Source organism: Nanorana parkeri, unplaced genomic scaffold (genome assembly GCF_000935625.1).
Source record: "Nanorana parkeri isolate BGI_ZX_2015 unplaced genomic scaffold, ASM93562v1 scaffold188, whole genome shotgun sequence".
NCBI classification, from domain to species: domain Eukaryota; kingdom Metazoa; phylum Chordata; class Amphibia; order Anura; family Dicroglossidae; genus Nanorana; species Nanorana parkeri.
This window is the reverse complement of record NW_017306456.1, coordinates 705052-720207: the sequence shown is the minus strand read 5'-3', so window position 1 is coordinate 720207 and position 15156 is coordinate 705052. Positions and strand designations below refer to the sequence as shown.

The window sequence follows — 15156 nt, the reverse complement described above, 5'->3', positions numbered from 1 at the left end:
GGGGTCCTCTATGGGGATGGTGGGATGTGTATGGGGGGCCTCTATGGGGACGGTGGGATGTGTATGGGGGTCCTCTATGGGGATGGTGGGATGTGTATGGGGGTCCTCTATGGGGACGGTGGGATGTGTATGGGGTCCTCTATGGGGATGGTGGGATGTGTATTGGGGTCCTCTATGGGGATGGTGGGATGTGTACGGGGTGGGATGTGGGAATGATTTTAGGAAGGTCTCTGGGAGCCGGTTGAGTCATTCAGCTCTCTGTCCTGCTTTGTCTTGAACCTCCTCTCTCCGCTCATCATCAGCAGCTCTCTGACTACATCTCCCACAATCCCCCGCGCCCGAAGGGAGGGGGCGTGTCCTTGTCCAGGCGAAGCTCGCAGCGCGGGAAGTTCGTATGATCAGCTGTGAGCCACCGTACACCGGGATCTATGACAACCGCAGCAGAAGGGGCCCCTGGGGGCCAGCCGGCGAACCCCCTCCAGGTGAATCTTCACCCCAAATCCGAAAACAGCCCAGGCAGATATGAGCGGCGGGGAAGGGGGGCAGAGTGAGATGTAATGGGGATTGAAGTAAGAGGAATAGTGGGGGATCCAGGGGGGCGCAAGGGGTACAGGATGTTGGGTAAGGGGGTGTTCTAGGGGTACAAGGTGTGGGGTAATGGGTGCAGAGAGTACATTGTATGGGGATGCAGGGTTTTGGGGGTAATGGGGGGTGTGGGTACAGGGTTTTGGGTAAGGGGGTGTCCTGGGGGAGGGAGCGGGAGCTTGTTTTGGGTACAAGGTGTGATGTAGATTGCAGAATAATGGTGTATAGAGGGGGTGCAGGGTGGGACACCCTGACGAGCGACCCGAGCTGGCCTGACCAGGACCTTCAACCACTGCTCCTGCCAACCATGGTCCCACTTCTTTCCCCCGGCACAAGCATGAGAAAGCCGCCATTGGTGGAGGATGAGATACAGCCCACACCAGGCTCCTTCAGAAAGAATGTGCTCACCACATAAATAACAATGTTAGAAGAATCAGCCATACTGGATAATGGTGGCACCACGAATGAACGGGTTTAACGGTGCTTGGCATCAAGAGAGCAACTCGAGGAGAGAACTAGAAATAGAGTGCAGTGGGTATAGAAATGTCCCGACATCTCCCCAGAAGTGGGAGATTGTCCATACACGTCGCCCCAATAGGAAGCCAACTTGGCAATGGCTCCTTCCTGCATGGTCCCTCCCAGACAGACCCCAGAGGAGACCATCAAGAACAGTGTCCCCTCCACCAACCCCACGCAGGACCCTAAAACCAGGGCCATCCCATACCACAAAGGGTACATCCAGTGGTGGCAAGGGGGAACTAAACCAGGGCACTCCCCTATAGTTGTAACTGCCGGTCATGCAGAGTACAGGTCATATATGGGAAAATATCATATCTAAAAGTAGGCATGCACCGAAACAGGTTTTTCGGTATCGAATACTGATATCTTGCTTTTTCGGTACTCGCCGATACCGAGTACCGATACCGGTGCTTCCGCTGGCATAGAGCCATCTTCCCCGGCAATCAGGAAGCCGGGTGGCGGGTAATGAAATGCCGCTTGGCTTCCTGATTGCCCAGGCTCCATGTTGTTTGGCTGGCTCCATTCCCACCCAATCAGCACGGAGCCGGCTTCACGGCCAATCAGGAAGCCGGGAGGCGGGTCATTACTCGCCTCCCGGCTTCCTGATTGCCTGGGAAGCTGGCTCCATGTTCCCCTATGGCACTGCTGGTCAGAGGAAATCATGCATTGACTGGAAGTTCTGGTATCAGGGAAGGTATCGGAGCATTTGGGCCAGTACGACTACTGGCCCAAATACTCGGTATCGGCATCAGTGCATCCCTATCTAAAAGAATGGTGGATATATTCCATGGTCTCGCCTGGGCAGCGAGTCCTGCCATGGAAGAGAGAAGGATCAGGCCGACGTGGTGCAATAATGAGCACCTTTGACTGGGGCCCGGCCTCTGGTTTACATCCTGCGGTGAAAGTCTCTTCCTGGCTGCGCCTCCCCAGTATATGGCCATTGACCTCTATGGGGCTCGGCTACCTGGTGGATGAGCCCCATAGATGTCAGTGGGGTTGTACTGCGCAGGCATGGCCACGAGAAGAAGACATTTTCCGCAAGTTGTAAACAAGGCCTAGCCTGTTGGCACGTATTCATCTATACAGCGGGCGGGAGTGCTGACGCCACCTTAAAGGGGTCTAAAGGACACGGGCAATTGCTTTCAAGTGCACTTCTCCTTTAAATAAAATCTTCTGGTTGTAATAGTGGTGTTGCACTTTAAAGGAGAATAATGAGGCGAGTGATTTTCACTCAGCCTCATAATCTGAGCCGACCTGTGACAATGAGACTGTCACAGGTGGCAGCTGGGTGGATCCAGACATAATTGTCGGCATCCGTTCTGGCTGCGGCGTCTCAGTATACCGCGAGCTACAGCTCCCTATATACTGAGCCTAGGGTGACGGGAGGACGCTAGTTTGTGTCCTCCCGTTACCTTCAGGAGAACTATGGGGAAAAGCCCTAACCCCATAGTTCTCCTTTAAGGCCTCATTCACACGAGAATCGGCCGGCACGTACAGCTCCATGCTGCGTGCACGGCCGTATCGGGCAGCAGCCGGGAAGGATAGGTGCTGCGTGTGATTAGTACACAGCCCCTGTCCTCCTATGGGAGCATGCGGTCGTACGCCGCCCTACGGTCACTCGCCCTGCACGTCCGTGCGGGTGTCCGTACTCGTACGCTGACAGGATGCGTCTGAGCTGGGACACACGCACCGGTACGGACCTGAACTTGAGGTGGGCGTAGGGCGGCGTCGACCGCGTACTCCCATAGAGAAGGACGGGGGCTGCGTACTAATCACTCGCAGCCCCTGTCCTTCCCGGGAGCTGCCCCATACGGCCCTGCATGGAGCTGTACGTGCTGGACTATTCTCTTGTGAATGAGGCCTAAGGAGCAAGTTTTTCTGACATTCCGTAGATGTCGTCTGATCACTGATCCCTCTGTCTTGTTTTACAGGCTCTCGATGACTTGCTGCACTGTGGCATCTGCTTAGATTATTTCAACATAGCCATGATCATCCCACAATGTTCACATAACTGTGAGTATCCCATATGATCTCCCTTCCACTCAGCCAGCCTCGAGAACAATACAAATATCACCATCCGATTTACTGCCTCACACTCTTAACCTCGGGCTCTGCGCTTCGTCTACTTTTCCTTAATCGACATTATCCCTCATTCTAGAATATTCCATTATGCAGACATGTACCTTGGAATAATAATGTTCCGATGGATACCTGCCGCTCTCTATTAACCTTCTATTCATGCTCTGCGATTAGAGGCCCTTAAACCTTCTCGGGAATGTTTTTTAGGTGGCTCTTGGGATTAAAGGTATGCTGCTGTCAAAATTGAATATTATACCGAGAGATGCATAGAGCGGAAAGCTGAACTTTAGTCACAAAAACTTTTATGTGCATATATTCCTTCATAGCCATAAAGGATATAAATCCACTTTGTGTTACCAAATGCCTTTTATAAATGTAGCAGTGACACCATCCTTGTGCAATGCATAGCCTGTGCAGAGCTGTGGGAGGGACCCAACAGGCTCCACCCACTACTGGAAACGACAGGACGAGACCCGTCACCGTGCACAAGGACAGGGAGCAGCAATGACCGGACTTTATTACGGGAGGGGGCGGAGACAAGACCAGTCACCCTTCACAGGGAGAGAGCAGCAGTGAGCGGTCTTTATTACAGGAGGGGGCGGAGACAAGACCAGTCACCCTGCACAAGGAGAGAGAGCAGCAGTGACTGCTCTTTATTACAGGAGGGGGCGGAGACAAGACCAACCACCCTGCACCTGGAGCGAGAGCAGCAGTGACTGGTCTTTATTACAGGAGGGGTCGGAGACAAGACCAGTCACCCTGCACAGGGAGAGAGAGTAGTAGTGACCGGTCTTTATTATAGAAGGGGGGGAGACAAGACCAGTCACTCTGCACAAGCAGCGAGAGCAGCATTGACCAGTCTTTATTACAGGAGGGGGCTGTGACGAGACCAGTCACCCTGCACAAGGAGAGAGCAGCAGTGAGCGGCCTTTATTACAGGAGGGGGCGGAGACAAGACCAGTCACCCTGCACCCTACCCAAACACCTGGTTTTGGTAGATTCTAGCAGAGTCCAATTCAATGCACAGAAGATGGATCTTGAAAAGACTCCCTCAGAGCAAGGCAAAGGGTTATTCCTTGATGAGATTGATGGTCACATGAGAGCCTATCTTTTGTTACACAAGCGCTTCCTCTTGATGTTAAACAAGAGCTCCTGACGGCCCTGCGCAGCCGCTTTTTGTAGGTCCTCTAGGGGTGCCCCTGAGCCAGCTCCCTTGCCCAATCTGGAGAAGGAAGGGAGGAAGGACTGAGCATTTTATGACCTTCTCCTCTTTCCTCATACTCCTCTGCAAACTGTTAATTCCATAACTACATAGTTTAATATTCTTACATATTACTATCTGATAAGCCCTTAATTATTGTGTGTCATGACAATATCTTCTGATAGACACCAAACTTGACCACTTTTTGGGGTAGGGCTGTGCCGGGAGGGTTTATTTGTGTCTTTAGGCTTCTGAACCTCCTAAACTACTCATACTTAGCATGTACAGATTTCATTTCAAGAGACGCAGCTATATCTTGTCTTGAATTGTATTGTGATTGTAATGTCTTCCTTATATTGTAAAGCGTGGCACCAACTGTTGGCGGTGTATAAATCCTGTATAATAATATATATTTGGCCCAATGCTACATGGTGGAGGATATCCCTCTGTGAGTCTCTTTTGAGGCATACTTATGCAGTCCTTTTGCGATAACTAATTTACCATGGGTGATCTCGACACAGCATAAAGTCCTGTCCTATTATTAGACATACTCCTACGTCTGTGGGACGGCCTTAAAACTTCTCGCCGCCTTATGTCCTCCCACTGCCCCCTTATGTCTTTCCTGGGAAACCCCTTATTTTTACCAGGTTATGCGAATACTGCAGCTTTTCGGCAATGGCATTCCATGGATTTGTACTTGGTGAAGCAGTTCTTCACCGCGGCCGATGAGGTCCCTTTTCAGATGTTGTGAGACAAGTATTGACTTCCCCTTGGCGATGTTTCCCAATATTTGCAAATCAAGCATTTCCTTCAGACCTTTAACTGGACCATCTCAGGATTAGACTTCACTCGTGCTTTTACGAAATAACCCTTACCCCGGGTGCTCGGGGTCCAGGTTTGGTCTCCTTTTGTATGATATTGATGGGTAATCTTCAACAACCTCAACCGTCCTGTGCCCCTAAATGGAAGGGAGATCTTGGCTTCTCCATCTTGAAAGGCGAATGGAATCGGATTTGTCTTACAATGAGTTAGAGTTCATCAAATGTTTTGGCGGTGGAGGCCAACTATAAACTCTCTTTGCAGTGTTATTTGGTTCCCATTTGCATCCCTCGGGGCGTCTCTTTTTATATTCACCTTATTGTGTTTAAGGCTGTCGGGTTGAGGGAACGTTGTCTCATATCTGTTGGGACTGTCCTAAAGTCAGGTGGTTCTAGAGTAGCGTATACAAGCTTATATATACGGTGACAGGTAACTCCTTTCATAGGGACCCTTTTGAAGCATTATTGCTTAAAAAACTGGAGGTCTGTACCCTTTGTCGCTTTGAAAATGAAAGATAGAAGCTTATTTGGTTCTATAAGCAACTGCTCCAGTTTTGATCAATTTCCCCCAAAGTGCGGTGGCGTATGGAAAACTTCAGCTCAGTGGACATGGTGTGAGCAAGCCCTAAGACTTACCTGTCCAACCCACTATTCCTCACTCTTTTAAAGAGCCCTGGCGGCTGAAAATTCTTCCAGGAGCATTGAATGAATGGTCCTTGACTGCCTGATGTGGTTCCTTCAGCTGCCCGATGTGGTTCCTCCAGCTGCCCGATTATGGTTCCTCCAGCTGCCCGATTATGGTTCCTTCAGCTGCCCGATTATGGTTCCTTGAGCTGCCCGATTATGGTTCCTTGAGCTGCCCGATTATGGTTCCTTGAGCTGCCCGATTATGGTTCCTCCAGCTGCCCGATTATGGTTCCTCCAGCTGCCTGATTATGGTTCCTCCAGCTGCCTGATTATGGTTCCTCCAGCTGCCTGATTGTGCTTCCTCCAGCTGCCTGATTATGGTTCCTTCAGCTGCCTGATTATGGTTCCTCCAGCTGCCTGATTATGGTTCCTCCAGCTGCCTGATTATGGTTCCTCCAGCTGCCTGATTATGGTTCCTCCAGCTGCCCAATGTGGTTTCTTCAGCTGCCCGATTATGGCACCCAAGTCATTACTTAATGAAGAAGAATCTGTTCCGTCTTCTTCTGGGTCTAGATCTTTTGTGTTTGTGATGGACATGGTCTTTTTTTTATGGTAGCTACCTGTGTGACTATAAACATTTTGACTGCAGTAAAGGAGGATTTTTGTTTATTTTGCACCTTTTTTTTTTATATCAAACGGGCTTTTGATCAGCACAGTAGAATGTGTTGTGTGGAGGCCACACACATGGGGCGTCCTCCTGATCAGTAGAGGATAAATGTTCTGCACTGTGGGTAATCTGATAGCGCCGGTCTGATCTTCAGAGAAGGCGCGCATCAACAAATGTGCAATCTGATCTCGCAGCAACGTGCCATTACCCCCGATAAGCTGCTTACCGCCAGATCTCTGTGTGCGCCTCGACTTTCTCGGTTAATCGCTCCAAAACAAGACTTCAAGCCAAAGAAAATATTTATTGCCGTGGAATAGAGGCTACATAAATATATAGAGATTGCATGACAGACCTCTGCATTCCAACGCTGCCAAGTATGGTGTGCGTTTCTTCGGCTTGGTATCTGATGCATTAGGTGTTAGTGCGGAGAGGTTTGCTGAGGTGACACGTAGTTATGTTCATTTATGAAGGGAGATTCGGACCTCTGGCCAGGTGTTTATTTTAGCTGAAGGTAAATGTATAAAGGTGTAAAGAGCTATATTTGTAATGTGCAATGCCTTTTAATTTTTTTAAAGGGACCCAGAAAAGAGAAGGGAGAGAGGCAGGAGGAGTAGAGTGGACACACACAGCTTACCAGCACACACAAGGGTGGCTCCATAGCTCCCTGCAAGGGAACACACTGAAAGCCCATTTTAAACAAAAAAAAAATAAACCAACATTTTAACATTTTCTTTTAAAAACATAAAACGGCCCGGAACGCATCAAACGCGGCAAAAAACACAGTATAACACACTGCACTGCGTGTGCAGAAACTCATGCAGATCGGGTCTGCATTTTGGTGAACAAGCCCTTAAAGTGACATTAAACCCTCAGATTTTTTAATATAAAACAATACTGTAATGTGCGCCTTACTGCAATCCATGGTTGTTTCCCGTCTCTTTGCTGCTCTTCCTTTTAAATCCTTATCTCTTCTCATGATGGGGGAGAACTTCTGTTTTGCAGCAGACTGCCTTGTCTCTAGAATGGATACACGGTCTCTGTGTGCAGGTTCACAACCTGAGCCAGCACTACAGGAAGAGTCACTCAGCTGCAAAGGGAAGTTCTCCCGCAGCATGAGAACAGATACGGATTTAAAAGGAAGAGCAGCAAAGAGAAGGGAAACTACCATGGATTACAGTAAGGCGCACATTACAGTATTGGTTTATGTTAAAAAATCTGAGGGTTTAATGTCACTTTAATATGTTTTTTTTTCTTTCACTCCAGCATCCCGGTTCTCAATGTCCAGTTTTTATGAATAGGTGTAAAAAAAAAAAAACAGGAAACATTTATCAGTGAAATGAAGCACAAAGGTCAGTTTTGCCTCTGTTTGTAAATATTTATAGATGAAACCTTTTGTGTTTCCTCCGCTGCTTCCCCCTGCGAGTCGGATTTCACTTCATTTATTATAAGACAAATGACTCTCTAATCTGTCAGGTGTATAATTTGTGTGATCGTTTATCTCCATTCACACTGAGCGGAGATCTTTGCCTCATTACGTCAATGGACATAATAGTCTTCATTGTTTGTCAAAGCTGAACTCCGGGCTGGGAAACAAATGCTTTTTAAGTCTATGGGGGAGGTGAAGAGATGGTATTACCTAAAAGTAGTCTTATACTCTGAAACTTGGTATCGGCGAGTATTTGAGGAAAGGTTTTGGTAATTATTCTCGGTCTGGAAAAAATGGTATCGATGCATCCATAAAATTAAATCCATTGACATACATACACTATATTGCCAAAAGTATTGGGACGCCCCTCCAAATCATTGGATTCGGGTGTCCCAACCACCTCCATGGTCACAGGTGTATGGAATCGCGCACCTCGGCATGCAGACGCTTCTACAAACATTTGTGAAAGAACGGGTCGCTCTCAGGAGCTCAGTGACTACAAGCGTGGTACCGTGATAGGTTGTCACCTGTGCAATAAGTCCATCCTTGACATTTCCTGGCTACTAAATATTCAGCGGTCACCTGTTACTGGGATTATAACAAAGTGGAAGCAACTGGGAACAACAGCAACTCAGCCAGGAAGTGGTCGGCCTCTTACAATGACAGAGCGGGGTCAACGCATGCTGAAGCGCACAGTGCGAAGAAGTCGCCAACTGTCTGCAGAGTCAATAGCTACAGACTTCCAAACTCCATGTGGCCTTCAGATTGGCACAACAACAGTGCGTAGAGAGCTTCATGGAATGGGTTTCCATGGCCGAGCAGCTGCATCCAAGCCGCACATCACCAAGTGCAATGCAAAGCGTGGGATGCCGTGGTGTAAAGCGCGCCGCCACTGGACTCTAGAGAAGTGGAGACGTGTTCTCTGGAGTGACCAATCACGCTTCTCTGTCTGGCAATCCGATGGGCGTGTCTGGGTTTGGCGGTTGCCAGGAGAACGGTACTTGCCTGACTGCATTGTGCCAAGTGTAAAGTTTGGTGGAGGGGGGATTATGGTGTGGGGTTGTTTTTCAGGGGTTGGGCTTGGCCCCTTAGTTCCAGTGACGGGAACTCTTAAGCCATCAGCACACCAAGACATTTATGACAATTTCATCCTCACAGCTTTGTGGGAGGAGTTTGGGGACGGCCCCTTCCTGTTCCAACATGACTGCACACCAGTGCACAAAGCAAGGTCCATAAAGACACGGATGGGGGAGTTTGGGGTGGAGGAACGTGACTGGCCTGCACAGAGTCCTGACCTCAGCCCCATAGAACACCTTTGGGATGAATTAGAGCGGAGACTGCGAGCCCGGCCTTCTCCTCCAACATCAGTACCTGACCTCACAAATGGTCCAACATCCCCATAGACACACTCCTAAACCTTGTGGACGCCTTCCCAGAAGAGTTGAAACTGTTATAGCGGCAAAGGGCGGAGCCAACCCAATACTGAACCCTATGGACTAAGACTGGGATACCATTAAAGTTCATGTGTGTGGAAAGGCTTCCCAATACTCCTGGCAATATAGTGTATGTCTGTGTTGTTACCCTTTGCATCACGCCGTTCCAGCCGTTCAGGGCTACAGCGGGTCGCCTTCATATCTTAGCAGGCATAGCTTGTACTGCAGATGGCGTGCATTAGCTTGTCAATCAATTGTTGGTCATGCCTCTGCACCACCCACTTGGCGGTTGGCACAGAGATTGGCTTTAGTAAGTGGGGATGCCCACAACTATGCCCATCGTGCGGCTGTGGAGAATGGGAGATGTAGTTTGCTTTTGGGGGTGCAGCAGCTAGCACAGCATTTATAAATGAGTTCATTGCTCCTCCATCATCACTGTCGGGTTTCAAAAGCATGATTAGGAAGAACATTTATCTATTCGTAAAGAGAAGAATTTTTATGCAGAATTTTAAGTACGGGTCAGTCGTTTGGCTTTCCTGACAGACACATAATTAGACACACACTGGCCTTAGCCGCAATTTAAGATTCTTGGCATTGTCCGTACAGGCCGGGCAGACTGTCTGCGGTATGCTCTCGCGGTTGCATACAGACGAGCCGTCTAATTCCTCATTGATAAGATGTTACGAGTGTCACCTTGAGGATCATAGCTGAAAGGAAAAGCCGCTAATAGGGGAAGAATAGTTGGCCGGGAGAAGATACATTGTACAATGTTCAGGACATTATGGAGAGAACTTTTTGTCTCTGAAATCATTTTATCTTATTTGTCATCTATTTCTCGCAACCTTCACCCAAACCTGTCAGCGATGTAATTGTATTGATCGATCGGCAGCGCTACGGTGCCGGGAGCTCGCCCTGGCTGCAGGTATCGTAGGATGACTTGTCCCAGGGCAGCCCAAATTGCCAGGCGTTCTAATACAGCCTTTCTCAACTAAGGTGTTGTGTCACCCTGGTGTGTCTTCTGGCTTCCTCAGGGGTGCCTCAAAATATTGTGGTAGTGGGTGTCTTTATTACAGGAGGGGGCGGAGACAAGATCAGTCACCCTGCACAAGGAGAGCGAGCAGCAGTGAGCAGTGTGTGTCCTGTTTTCTCTGGTTTCCAGTTTTTGCAGGGAGCATTTGATTTAGCTATCCCAGGCCTCCTGGCCCCTTGCTGGGGTAGCCATGGAGGTCGGGGGGACTTCGTCTGGGAGCTCTCAGCCATGTCCTGAGCTGAGGAGCGAGATACCTGCTGGTGCAGGTGCTTGTAATTTGTCTGCCCCTGCTGAGGGTGAAGGAGCTGATTCAATTCGGAAGAGAGTGGTCACCGGCATCCGGATGGTGAACAAGGAGAGAGACAAGCTCTATAAGCTTAGAGCGGAGTGCAGGCGGCTGAAGAAGCAGCGCAGTGGGCTGTACAGCCAGAACCGTGCCTCTTTGGACACAGAGATCCAGCATGTGAAGGAGCAGGTGGAGATCCAGGAGTCCATTTTGGCTGAGCTGGAGGGAAGAGATGGGCCTTTCAGACAGAAGTTTCGTCATGGACGTCGTTTTGAGAGCATGGCCAAGATGGAGGTGGAGGAGACTTGAGACAAGTGGAGGCAGGGGGCTTGGTTGAAGGCGTGGAGGGGTATCAGGCCTCCCTGACTTGCAGGAGTCTCTCTCCGGGTGTGTGGCTGTCTGTCTCTTATCACCCGAGATTTTTGTTCTTTAAGATTTTTGAAAAATGGCTGGGTGCATAGGTGACGGGTTGGGCCTCTTAGGCCTTCTCTGCTGCTTCATGTAAATAGTTGGTGAATCTTTAGGCGTGAGGCTGTTTATGCAGCAATGAGGCTTTGCCTATCTGTATATAGCTTTGTGGTGTACTGAATCTTTTTTATGTTTTGATTTCTGTTCAGTTAATTTTATGGTTATGTTTTGTTACTTTTTTTATATAAACGTTGCTGGAGTCTTTTAATAAAAAGATTAGCAGCAGTGACCGGTCTTTATTACAGGAAGGGGTGGAGACAAGACTAGTCACCCTGCACGAGGAAAGCGAGCAGCAGTGACCGGTCTTTATTACAGGAGGGGGCGTAGACAAGACCAATCACCCTGTACAAGGAGAGAGAGCAGCAGTAGTGAGCGGTCTTTATTACAGGAGGGGGGTGGAGACAAGACCAGTCATCCTGCACGAGAAAAGCGAGCAGCAGTGGCCGGTCTTTATTACAGGAGGGGGCGTAGACAAGACCAATCACCCTGTACAAGGAGAGAGAGCAGCAGTAGTGAGCGGTCTTTACTACAGGAAGTCTCACACTGGATTACTGCACAGATCTGGAAGAAATACGCAAAGTTCACCAAGATTCAAGGATAAATACACATGACTCTTCTATGGGGATGCTATTTCCTTATGCTGGAGTTCATTTTTATTTTCTTGCAACTGGCATTAGATCCAAGTCTTATTTCTTCCTCTAGGTGCTAAAATAAAAGTTACACTCGCCAGAATTCTGGGAAGAGTATAGCAGCTGAGAGCTGCATGTGGCAGCTGAGAGCCGCATGTGGTAATGCATGTGTTTGAGTGCAGGCTTCCATGTATTAAGTAGAAAAAAACGCAAGAAATCACATGCATGTAAGGTTCAGTTGTGCGCGTACACGGAAAGACAAATGGCGTGATCTACATCTCATTATGAAGCCAGCATACTTGCTGGTTTCAGAATGTGCTCTGTGTCCTGGAACATCGACTCCCCGGCTGGGGGGCCGTTTTATTATCCTCGTACCCGAATTCCTGCAGTTTCATGGTGACAGTTATGTATTATAAACCGCACATCACATCTTCTGACTTAAAGCGTAACTAAACCCAAATATAGATATGCAATATATTGCAGCTTACCAGTCCGTAGATGGTGGCGGCTGCATTCGTTTTCCTTTTTTAGGCTTATTTGTTTCCCTTTGTTTTGACCTGGACATTGTGCAATTAACGATTGACGCCAGGATATCAGAAACGGGCTAGAGCTGCAGGACTCCGTCCCCTGTTATTGTCAGTAAACCGAAGGATGTGGTTCTGTAGTCCACAGACGCTCGTATCTGCCGCGAGGCAATCCAAGGCGTTTGGCGGCGTTGCTGTCTTGCCTAGGGCAGCAGGATTTGTAAATGCACCACTGTCCACAGAGATAGCTGAGAACAAAATTGGAAAATTGGTGCATGAAGTGATACGCATACAAGATTTCTGGCAGGATCAAAAGGCACTTCTCAATCAGATATAACAAAACTCTTTCAGTGGTATATTTGCAGAGCAAGAGACCAAAGACGTCCATTGTTGGGGTTTTCATACACTTAAGGTAATGGACAATAAAGAAAGGCGCCTGTGCGTTTACTCCTTAGTGTATATCTACAATGTTTTGGATAAAGTAGGGAAAGTGCAAAGCAAGGGGAAGTCTCCTTTCAGAGCTGGGGTGGGCAAACTCTGGCTCTCCAGCTGTGGTGGAACTACATTGCAAGATTCTCACAGCCACAGGCGTGATTCAGAGACAGATGCATGGTGGGATTTGCAGTTTCATCTCAGTCGGCGGGTTGAGCTTCTATATAGTGTTATCTTTTGCCTCATTCTGAGTGTCTATATAGCACAATTATTATTACAGGTAGTGATATAGCGCTGACCATTTACGCAGCACTTTACATAGTTGCACATCCTCAAGGAGCTTACAATCTAAGGCCCCTATCTCACATGCATACATACGAGGGCCAACTTAGAGTGGAGCCAATTAACCTTCCAGCATGTCTTTGCAGTGTGGCAGGAAACCAGAGTACCCGGAGGAAACCCACGCAAGCACAGGGAGAACATGCAAACTCCTTGCAGATAGTGACCTGGCCGGGATACGAACCGGGGACCCCCAGTGCTGCAAGGCAGAAGCGCTAACCACTACGCCACTGTGCGGCGGTCGGGGATGGGGGGGCGTTTTGGAACTCGCAGGATTTTCCATGTTTCTGAGCGAGTCATTGTAGCATGTTAAACATTTGCTATGTGTATGTTTGGCCCGGGTTCCCTTTTAAGGTACTTTTGGTCATAACGTTTCCGCTTCATGCCGTGCTGCCCTCACTCCGGCACCCCGCGGTGTGCATTCTGCAGGGGAATCCGACATCATCCACCTCTTGGAATGAGTAAAATTGCTCATTAAAATTTTGCTTTACCTATTAAACCCTCCGAATGCTGGAGGGGATTGAAGTACGATGCGAGGCAGCCGGCTCCGCCCACACGGCATCTGTGGGAATCGGTCTGCCGCAGCGAGGAACGTGCCCAATGGGTGTTCGGTTATACATCTGCGATATTCTATTTCACTGTTACCCGGACTGAAAATCGATCCGTTCCCCGCCAGGCGCGCTAAAAATTGCTTTCGTTACGTCTGATTTTATGATTATTGACAGCGCTGCTCGCCGGCGGAAGGTTATGTAACTAACAATGGATCATTTTAATGGAATGTTCCTCCTTTAAATTGCTTCCACTTGTTTGTAGCCCCCCCCCCGCCACCCTGAAGGTTATGTAACTAACAATGGATCATTTTAATGGAATGTTCCTCCTTTAAATTGCTTCCACTTGTTTGTAGCCCCCCCCCCGCCACTCAAAATCCATTGTCTAGCTTGTTGTTCTTGTTGGCTGCACATTTTTAAAGCAGAACTCCGGGCAGATGGCTGAATACACAGGTGCAATATACACAGGAGAACGGTCTGCTCTGCCGGAGGATTTGTGATTCTCTCTCTAAATACTTTTGACGACGGCACTGCTAGGGGGGGGGGGCTGTTGAATGAAACATCCACTTCAGTGGCAATGTCCGCTTATTGCATAAGGGCCCATTCACATTGCGTATGGGGCCGGATCACAGAGTCTCATGAATTCTTCTCTTGCAATCTGCGGCGGGCGGGAGGCGCTGTACAAATCAGTGACTGCTGGCACCGCCTGCCGCTGTTTGCAGGTAATCACACTGTCTGCCATTACCTGCAGACAATCATACCTGTCAGTCACTTTTTGTCACAGTGGTCACTAGAATTACAATTTTATATAGCGCCAAAATATTCTGCAGCGCTGTACAATCGTGCATGCATAGGGTATGCGAGTGGGCAGTATGTGCAGGAGAGGCATGCATAGGGTATGCGAGTGGGCAGTATGTGCAGGAGAGGCATGCATAGGGTATGCGAGTGGGCAGTATGTGCAGGAGAGGCATGCATAGGGTATGCGAGTGGGCAGTGTGTGCAGAAGAGGCATGCATAGGGTATGAGTGTGGGTAGCGTGGGCAGTATGTTAGTTGCAGAGTAACAAAGGCCTTCCAGACCAAGTATCTGGGGTGTCACATTTCCAGGAATACGTAAAGAAGATCTAAAGATATAGATTTCAGTGTGTGAGGACTTGCACCTATCCAGGTCATGGTATATCTAGCAGTAGTTAGTCACAATCCACTGGAGACGTTTCCTGACACAGTTGCAGTCGTTGCTTGGATAAGCAATGTAACACCTTCAATGTTACAAATCCGGCTGAATGACTATTAGTAGCTATTTGTTTCTATTTTTGGTTTTTCTTCTTTAAATAGGTTAAACCTTCCTGGCTGTGTTTTCAGGCTCGTTATCGCTGCCATCCTGAAGATTTGAAATGAAGGTTCTACCGAGCTGCATTGTGTTTATGGCATTTGCTGTACAATTTGCTGTTGGAGGGGAGCCAACCTTGAGAACTCCGAGGAACTGGCTTTTGTTCCCTCTCCCACACTCGTACTGAACTGGAAGCCGCCATAAAAAGCACATGTT

General features: G+C 48.6%; 1 protein-coding gene across 1 annotated transcript in view; it reads left to right on the top strand.

The window, feature by feature from the left end:
• The first annotated feature begins 407 nt into the window (after positions 1–407).
• The window catches only part of RAD18 (RAD18, E3 ubiquitin protein ligase), a 146288-nt gene continuing 131539 nt past the window's right edge, over positions 408–15156 (top strand). Inside the window, exons 1-2 of the mRNA XM_018555216.1 lie at positions 408–482; positions 3036–3117. Coding sequence (XP_018410718.1) covers positions 429–482; positions 3036–3117 — 136 coding nt within the window. The 5' untranslated portion in view covers positions 408–428. The remainder of the gene's footprint in view (positions 483–3035; positions 3118–15156) is intronic.